This window comes from Colobus angolensis, unplaced genomic scaffold (genome assembly GCF_000951035.1).
Source record: "Colobus angolensis palliatus isolate OR3802 unplaced genomic scaffold, Cang.pa_1.0 Scaffold207, whole genome shotgun sequence".
Taxonomy (NCBI): domain Eukaryota; kingdom Metazoa; phylum Chordata; class Mammalia; order Primates; family Cercopithecidae; genus Colobus; species Colobus angolensis.
The window spans coordinates 3877874-3887186 of record NW_012115233.1 but is presented as its reverse complement, the minus strand read 5'-3'; the positions used below and the strand labels follow the sequence as shown (position 1 = coordinate 3887186).

Below are 9313 nucleotides of genomic sequence, written 5' to 3'. Positions count from 1 at the left end.
GCCCGACTATCGGGATTTTCTGTCCAGTTTGTCTAGAGATCTTACCTTCAATATTTACTTGTCGCTTAATGACTTTTTTTTTTTTTTTTTAAACTGGCAAAATTTAGTCTCTGGTTTCACTGTAAAGTACCAGTGTTAAGTTCACAGTTTGGGTCACTGTTTTATTGTCATGCATGATGTTAATGTGAGAGGAGGCTGGGTGCGGGGTATGCAGAAACTTTTTTTTTAATAATTTTTTTTTATTATACTTTAAGTTCTAGGATACATGTGCACAACGTGCAGGTTTGTTACACACATATACATGGGCCACGTAGGTGTGCTGCCCTTATTTTTTTTTCTTGAGACAGAGTCTCCCTCTGTCACCCAGGCTGGAGTGCAATGGCTCGATCTCAGCTCACTGAAACCTCTGCCTCCCAGGTTCAAGTAATTCTCCAGCCTCAGCCTCCCGAGTAGCTGGGACTATAGGCACGTGCCACCATGCCCAGCTTATTTTTGCATTTTTAGTAGAAACGGGGTTTCACCATGTTGGCCAGGATGGTCTCGATCTCCTGACCTCATGATCTGCCCGCCTCAGCCTCCCAAGGTGCTAGGATTATAGTATAGGCATAAGCCACCGTGCCTGGCCCAACTTAATTCTTTACTTAAATATTGCCATTTTTGGCTGGTCACAGTGGCCCACGCTGGTAATCCTAGCACTTCGGGAGGCCGAGGTGGGCAGATCACTTGAGATCAGGAGTTCAAGACCAGCCTGGCCAACATGGTGAAACACCATCTCTACAAAATTCTAAGACTACAAAAATTAACAGGGCGTGGTGGTGCGCGCATGTGGTCCCAGCTACTCAGAAAGCTAAGGCACAAGAATCACTTCAACCAGGAGGTGGAGTCTGTGGTGAGCTGAGATGGTACCACTGCACTCCAGCCTGGGCAATGGAGCAAGACTATCTAAAATAAATAAATAATAAATATTGCCGTTGTTATATTTATATCTAGGATATACGAAGACATGTAAAAACATACTCAAAATGGATATACACATTAGGTAAAGGGATAGAAGCATCATTAGAGCCTGAAAAGTAAGGTTTCCGGTGGAACAACCCTGGATTAGAGGATACGAGGGAGTCAGGGCAACCTAAGTGCACACAGCAACAGGTACTGGATCCCGAAACAGGAAAACAGCCTGAGTGGACACAGTGGTAACACTGAAATACAGTCTATAAACTAATTATTAGTATTGTACCAATGTTAATTTCCTGATTGCGCTAATTATACTGTGGTTATATAGGATGCTATTAATAATATTTGGAGAAGCTTGGTAAGGGTAGATGGGAATATCCCATACCATTTGTGTGTGTATGTAAATATATTATATTGAATCTAAAATTATTTTAAAATAAAACATTAAAAATGCAAAAGGAAAATAAAATTGGCCAGGCTTAGCGGCTCATGCCTATAATCTCAGCACTTTGAGAGGCCAAGATGGGAGGATTGCTTGAGCCCAGGAGTTTGAAATCAGCCTCGGCAACGTGACTAAATCCTGTCTCTGCAAAAATACAAAAAATTAGCCAGGCGTGGTGGTGCACACATGCAGTCCCAGAGACTCAGGGAGGTCAAGGTGGAAGGATCACTGGAGCCTGGGAGGTCAAGGCTGCAGTGAGCCGCGATCACACAACTGCACTCCAGCCTGGGTGACAGAGTGAGACCCTGTCCCACAAAATAGATAAAGTTTAAGTAGGAAGGTAAATTCGCATGGCAAAAACTCACTTGACTAAAAATGGGAACAAGACAGGAATATTCTCAGAGCTCCCAGCAAGGCACCAAGCAGCAGCTGCCAGGAGGGTGGCCACAGTGGCTATGGGAAGGGATCAAGGCCCACCTGGTCGATGGAATCCCACATGTACAGCTCTCCCTGTTGCTTCTGCTCATCCTTCTTGTCCTCCACGTTGACATCCACGTCGCCTCGGGGACCCAGCTTCTTATGCTGAGGGGAAAACATACACACAGTCTCCATGGAGACCCAAGTTTAGGTCTTCGAGCCAGCAGCCTTCATCTGCCTCTTCCCACCCAGGGCCTTTGCACTGCCTGTTCTTGCTGCCCGGCTTCCCTCTCAGTCTGTTCAGCCCTCCAGGTTACCCTGAACGAGGAGGAGGAGCTTTCCTTATAGCGTCATCTAAATATAGCCTATACTGGCCGGGCACAGTGGCTCACGCCTGTAAGCCCAACACTTTGGGAGACTGAAGCAGACAGATCACTTGAGCTCAGGAGTTCGAGATCAGCCTGGCCAACATGGCGAAAATCTGTATCTACAAAAATGTAAAAATTAGCCAGGCGTGGTGGTATGCATCTGTAATCCCAGCTACTCGGGAGGCTGAGACAGTAAGACTGCTTGAACCTGAGAGGTGGAGGTTGCAGTGAGCTGAGACTGCACCACTGCACTCCAGTCTGGGCAACAGAGTGAGACTCTGTCCCAAAAATAAATAAATAAATAAAAACAGCCCACACTCCCCTTCCCATCCTGCCACTCTCTAGCCCCAGGCCTGCTTTATTCGTCTCACATTTCTAGCCCTACACACACCATGTGATTGTCTTCTGTCTTCACGGCTAGAATATAAGCCCAATAAGGGCAGGGATGTTGTTTTGCTTCCTGTTCAGTCTCCTGTGCTAAAAGAGCACTTAGCAGACAGTGAGTGCTCTGTTGATACTCAGTGAATACACAACACCCCCTGTGCCCAGCCTTCTCCAGCACACAGAGGGAAAGGCAGGCTGCAGTCCAGAGGGAACAGGCTGGGCAGGATGGCAGGAGACCTGCTGGGGATTAGACTAAGGTGACCTGGGTGCAAACAGCACTGCAGCTATTCGACCAGCTGTGTGACCCCGGGCAACTGGCTGCACTTCTCTGAGCCTCCGACTTCTCATCTGCAAGATTAAGACAGTGATGACACGTGGCCTCCTACTCTGGCAAGCGTCTGTAAGTTGAGGGTCATGTAACCTGGTGAAGGAGCTCAAGATGGGGAGTCAGATCCAGATTTGAATTCAGGGCCTATTACCTTACTGGCCGTGTGACCTTGGCTGGGTCACCATCGGAGTCTCAGTAATTTGTCTCCTAAAATGGGGATGTGGCAGGCCCTGTGGGATCCCGTAAGTCAAAGAATGTGAAAAGTAAGGGTCAACAGTGAAGCAGGACCTCAGTGTCCCGCTGTGAATGGCAGCATGATACACGATACAGGCACGGGAAAACAGGCTTTGAGGGCAGAGCACTTTGACCTTGAATAATTTCCTCAGCAAATACTAAATGTGTGACCCTGGCTGAGCTATTTAACCTCTGAATCTCAATGTCCACATCTGTAAAGTGGGCAAGGGCTGAGGTTATTCGTCCTGCAGTGTCGTGACGAGACTGAGGAAGAAGATGTGTACGACCATGCCTAGCCCAGTGCATGGTACAAGGTGACTGGCCAATGCCATTTCCACCTCATTTCTTGAAATAGAAAGAAGTGAGCCACAGCATATCAGGTGTGGGGCAGAGGGTGCTCTAAAAGGGGCCTTCAGTACTTTGCATCTTAGAACAAGAGCTGAAAAATCCCTGGGAACACACAGCAATCTATCCTAATGGAAACAGAAGGAACAAGTTGGGAGCAGGGAAGAGCAAATGCAACCAGGCTGCCCTGAAGAGTCACCAACCAGGTGCCTGAGAAGCCACGGACCCTCCATGGCCAAGCTCCCTCCACCCCTTATCCTGCCTGGAAGCATCCCTTGGCATCTCCGAAACAACTGCCTGGGCGCAAACAGTGCGGGAGCTATTTTGTTAACTCGTGACCCTGGGCAGGTGGCTGCATTTCTCCAGGCCTCACACTTCTCGTCTGCAAGGCTAAGACAATGACAGCTGATCTCCTGGTTAAGCAAACATCTGTACCTTGAGGGTCACGGTCTTGGCCAAACACTCCCTGTGCACTGACGCTCTTACCCATGGGGGCACCAACATCCCCTCCTCTGGTTGGGCTTAGCCAAAGCTCCTTGCACTGCCTGGTATTTCTCTGTTGATGGGTTTGTCTCCCTACCAAACCATGACTTCTTGGAACATAAGGATTGTGCCCAATATATCTTGGTGACCCAGTAACAATTGAGGGTATATGCCACATGTTGACACCACCCACACCCTTGTGTGTGCTATTCCCCCAACCTGGTAGGACATCCCCCTTCTCTGCTTACTGCTATGGTCTGAATGTCTGTGTCCTCCCAAAATGTGTATGTTGAAACCTAATCCCCAATGTAATGGTATTTGGAGATGGTGGTTTTGGAAGGTGGTGGCTGTGTCCCCACCCAAATCTCATCTTGAATTGTAGCTCCCATAATTCCCACAGGTCATGGGAGGAACCCAGTGGGAGGTAACTGAATCATGGGGGCGGGTCTTTCAGGTGCTATTTTTGTGATAGGGAACACATCTCATGAGATCCGGTTTTATAAATGGGAGTTTCCCTGCACAAGCTCTCTTGCCTGCCACAATGTAAGATGTGACTTTGCTCCTCCTTCATCTTCTGACATGATTGTGAGGCCTCCCCAGCCATGTGGAACTGTGAGTCCATTAAACGTCTTTCCTTTAGAAATTACCCAGCCTTGGGTATGCCTTGGGTATGTCTTTATGAGCAGTGTGAGAATGGGTTAACACAGAAGGTGATTAGGTCATGAGGGTAGAGTCCTCATGAATGGGAATGAGAGTAGAGCTCTTATGAATGGCAATGAGGGTAGAGCTCTCATGAGTGGGAATGAGGGTAGAGCTCTCATGAGTGGGAATGAGGGTAGAGCTCTCATGAGTGGGAATGAGGGTAGAGCTCTCATGAATGGGAATGAGGGTAGAGCTCTCATGAATGAGAATGAGGGTAGAGCTCTCATGAATTGGAACGGTGCCCTTATAAAAGAGGCCAAAGATATCTCCATGTCCCAGATGGTTATTTATTAATAAATAAATATTTAAAAATAAAAGAGGCCCCAGAGCGCTGCCTCACCCCTTTCATCATGTGAGGACACAACTAGAAGTTGACAGCCTACAACTTGGAAGAGGACTCTCATACCAGCACCCTGACCTTGAACTCCCAGCCTCCAGAACCGTGATAAATCAGTTCCTGTGATTTATAAGCCACCCAGTTCATGGTATTTTGTGACAGCTGCATGAACACACTGAAATACCTAGGAAACAGCTGTTTGTCCTTCCCCATGAGCTTGTGGGAACGTCAACAAAATCCACATTCGCTCCTTCCATGAAAGGCTGCCCGCTAGGGACTTCAGATTCCACTGCCCTTGCAGGTAACACGACTGAGTTCTCATGCACAGAACACAAAAGGACGGGACAGCTGACTTGCTTACCAGAAACCATTTGCCCTGGACACCCTTGGACTTCCCGTGCTCTGAGCTGGAACTCGGATGTGCCTGAGACCCGGCGTCTACCACACAAACAAGGACAAAGCAAAGTCCCTTCACCGTATTTGTGTAATGAGCTCCGTCAAAATCTGGAGAAGGCTACAGACCCCTTTCTCAGAATAATAATGCACAAAATTACAAAGGAAATTTGATTATATTGAAACATGGTTAAGACATTAAATAGGCCAGGCGCGGTGGCTCACGCCTGTAATCCCAGCACTTTGGGAGGCTAAGACAGGCAGATCATGAAGTCAGGAGATCGAGACCATCCTGGCCAACACGGTCCTGTCTCTACTAAAAATACAAAAAGCAATTAGCCGGGCGTAGCGGCAGTGCCTGTTGTCCCAGCTACTCTGGGAGGCTGAGGCAGGAGAATGGCATGAACCCGGGAGGCAGAGCTTGCAGTGAGCCGCGATCGCGCCACTGCACTCCAGCCTGGGGGACAGAGTGAGACTCCATCTCTAGAAAAAAAAAAGGTATTAAATAAATATTTGCAATACACTAATAGATGTGTTTCTTTATTAACATCTTAAATAAGATCTAGAGGCAGATCTAATAACCTCCATAATTCCAAAGTGATGACGAGCACATTATTTTGAAATATTTGTAGTAACTGTAAATCTGATATGAAAATACTCATGACTTCTGCTGGTGAAAGAGCCCCCAAATGGCTTGCTGCCAACGTTCATAATGGAAGGAAGTATTAAGTTTTATGTACAGGTTAAACAAATAAAGATGTAATTTTTTTTCTGTTGAAGTTCACATGCCCCTCTGATTCTAACCGTGGATTCTTTGGGGGTCTGTAAAACCCCAGTTGAAAACTGCTGCCCTGAGAGATGGTAGAGCAGAATGTGGGGGTCCCAGATCCCTGAGCCACCTTGTGGGTTAGAGCTCAAAACTCACAGAACATTCTCCCTCACGTGGGGAAGAAATAAACTCTTCTGTGCTTTAAGCCACTGCATATCTGGTCTCTATCCTAATAATTCAAAAATCCAAATGTTACCGTGGCATCCCTAGGCACAGATATAATCACTCATCTCCCCTGTAGCACTAGGAATAACAGCTCTACTGCTGCACTCAGCGTTTTCTAGCAACTGCCCGCCTCCCACACAACCAGAAGCTCCAATCACAGGAACAGCGCCCAGGTCACTGGACACCTCCAGCATCTCGAATAAGGCTGGCTCCAAGAGAGGGTGGGGAAGGTTCACCAATGAACGAAGAAACCATAACAAGTTAGTCTTTAACGTAGCACCAACTACAGGACAGGCGCAGTTCCACGCACTGTGCACGCCTTCCCTCACATCATGCTTCCAGCAAGTTGGCCAGGTGGGTTCTAGTATTATCTCCCCCTGAGAATGGTGAGAACAGAGGGTCCCAAAGGTCAATCACTTTGCCTGAGGTCACAGTGTTAGTAAGGAGAGCGGGTTTGAGCCTGTAGAGTAGGACCTGGAGCAGGCCCAGGAGGACCCAGAACTGGTGAATGGGACCCAGAACTGGTGAATGGGACCCAGAGCCAGGGAACTGAGCCACTGGGCTCCCTGGACAGCTGACAGCAGCACCCGGGGTGCCTACCTTGATGATGATCTTCTCCCGCAGCTGGCTGGGCGAGGGCAGCTGGTCAGCGCTGGCCTCCGTGGGCTTCATCAGCAGCAGGTCGCCAAACACTTCCTTGAAGGTCTTGGCCATGTGACGCTGCTGCTCCACGCTGCAGTGCTCCTCAATGGACAGGATCACTGGGAAGCTGCAGGCGGAAGAGGGTGGGCAGCTCGACAGGGGGAGCAGGCACCTCTGCATCTGCCCCACAGAGGGGCCAGGGCAGCTCGGCCCTGGGGCAACAGAAACCGGGTGCTGCTCGGGGCACAGCCCCCACATCTGCCCTCCCAGAAGGAGAGGACCTCACCCTGGGTGTGAGGGCACAAGCCTTGGGACTCAGAACAGCTGCAGTCTGATTCAGGTGCTTCCCCATACCCCAGAATGCACCTTTTCTCTATTTTTTTTTCCATCCGTTCAAGTCTTTAAACTTACAGAAAAAAGTCTCTAATTTTTTTTAAATTTCAAACTTACAGAAAAGATCAAAGACAGTGCAATAAGCACCCATGTAAGCTTCACCTAGGGTCACCAACGTTGACGTTGTCCCACGTGCGCATCTGCCTACTTTAGTGTATTTATTATTTTCTTTATTTATAAAGTGTATTGGTTTCATATATTCTCATTCATATGCACACATAGGTAATTTACATATGTATGCATGCATACATTTATTATTTGTATGTGTACATATCTATATTTATATAAGGCGCCTGCATTTATAGATCATTTGTGTGTGTGTATCTAGAGTTGATTTTTCTCATCTATTGAGGTTATGGTCCATAAAGTCACCACCAACACTGATTGGCAAATACCTGAGCCACTGCTCCTAAGGGGAAATACAGGGTCAGGGCCTTTTGAGACTGTGGTCACAACATTTACCTCAACGGATCAAAATCTGACCTTGTTTTATGTGTGTTTCTGTTTCAAGACACCTCATTTGGTATATATTGTTGACTGACATCGGGCTGACAGCCAGCATCACTGCAATTTGTGCCTGAATGAAGCATATCTGACACAGGTATTTTCTCCATCGGGCACATCACAGCCTTCTCATGCTCAGGAACACCAGGGCAGCCCTCAGCACTGTGCTTCGGGCCATCTGAACAGCAAAATCACCAAGAAAAAGCTCAAAAACAGGAACAATGTGGCACTCGACAGATGGTGAGAAGGACACTTGCTGAAGCTTTCATGCTGTAGACCAGGAAGTGGAGCGCTGCTTTGCTTAACCTCAGCTGAACACGTGTGCATCACGTGAGTCTCATTTCCCACACTTTGTGCGTGTCTCAAAATGACCTCCGAGTACTTTGAGGTTTGATTTGGGGTTACAACTCAATTTTAGCAAGTAGGTCAATTCAGTTCCAGAATTCACCAATAAGGATCACCTATCTCTGTCTGTATCATGTGAACATGTGTGTATGTATACATTCACATATTAGTACATGCATATACATACACACATATATACGCATATATATATTTATATGTGTGTGTGTACATAATACACATGCACGCTCCTCCTGAGGGAGCAGAAAACTCATTTAGTTAGTTATTTATTTTTACATTTTTGGAGATGGAGTTTCACTCACTGCCCAGGCTAGAGTGCAATGGCACGACTTCAGCTCACTGCAACCTCCGCCTCCCAAGTTCAAGCAATTCTCCTGCCTCAACCTCCTGACTAGCTGAGATTACAGGTGCCTGCCAGCATGCCCAGCTAATTTTTTGTATTTTTAGTAGAGACAGGCTTTCACCATGTTGGCCAGGCTGGTCTCAAACTCCTGACTTCAGTTGATCCACCCACCATGGCCTCCGAAAGTGCTGGGATTATAGGTGTGAGCCACTGTGCCCAGCCTATATTTATATTTCATTTATACACGTATTTACGTTTCCTCCTGAAGCATCTGAAATGAGGCGCGGACATCCTCCACAGGTATCTCTTAAGAACAAGAACATCCCCTGACTTCGCCACACCATGTCACCCCAGGAAATTATCTTTAAACAATGATCATTAGACATATTGATCATTAGACAAACTCAAATTTCCCCAGTTATCCAAGAAACATAGCGTATAGATGGAGTTTTTCCCACCAAGAATCCATTTGAGGCTTGTGGATGGCATTTACTATGAAACAAAATTATTCTTTTTTTTTTTTTTTTTAAGACGGAGTCTCGCTCTGTCACCCAGGCTGGAGTGCAGTGGCCAACGCCATTCTCTTGCCTCCACGCCCGACTAGTTTTTTTATATTTTTAGTAGAGACGGGGTTTCACCGTGTTAGCCAGGATGGTCTCAATCTCCTGACCTTGTGATCCACCTGCC

At 47.2% G+C, this 9313-nt stretch overlaps 1 protein-coding gene across 1 annotated transcript in view; it reads right to left on the bottom strand.

Annotated features, from left to right (window-relative positions):
- PLCG2 (phospholipase C, gamma 2 (phosphatidylinositol-specific)) overlaps window positions 1–9313 on the bottom strand; it is a 187230-nt gene that overhangs the window by 54462 nt on the left and 123455 nt on the right. The window contains exons 12-13 of the mRNA XM_011942208.1: window positions 6982–7150; window positions 1874–1978 (exon numbers count right to left, since the gene is read on the bottom strand). Of these exons, the coding sequence (XP_011797598.1) occupies window positions 1874–1978; window positions 6982–7150 (274 nt within the window). The remainder of the gene's footprint in view (window positions 1–1873; window positions 1979–6981; window positions 7151–9313) is intronic.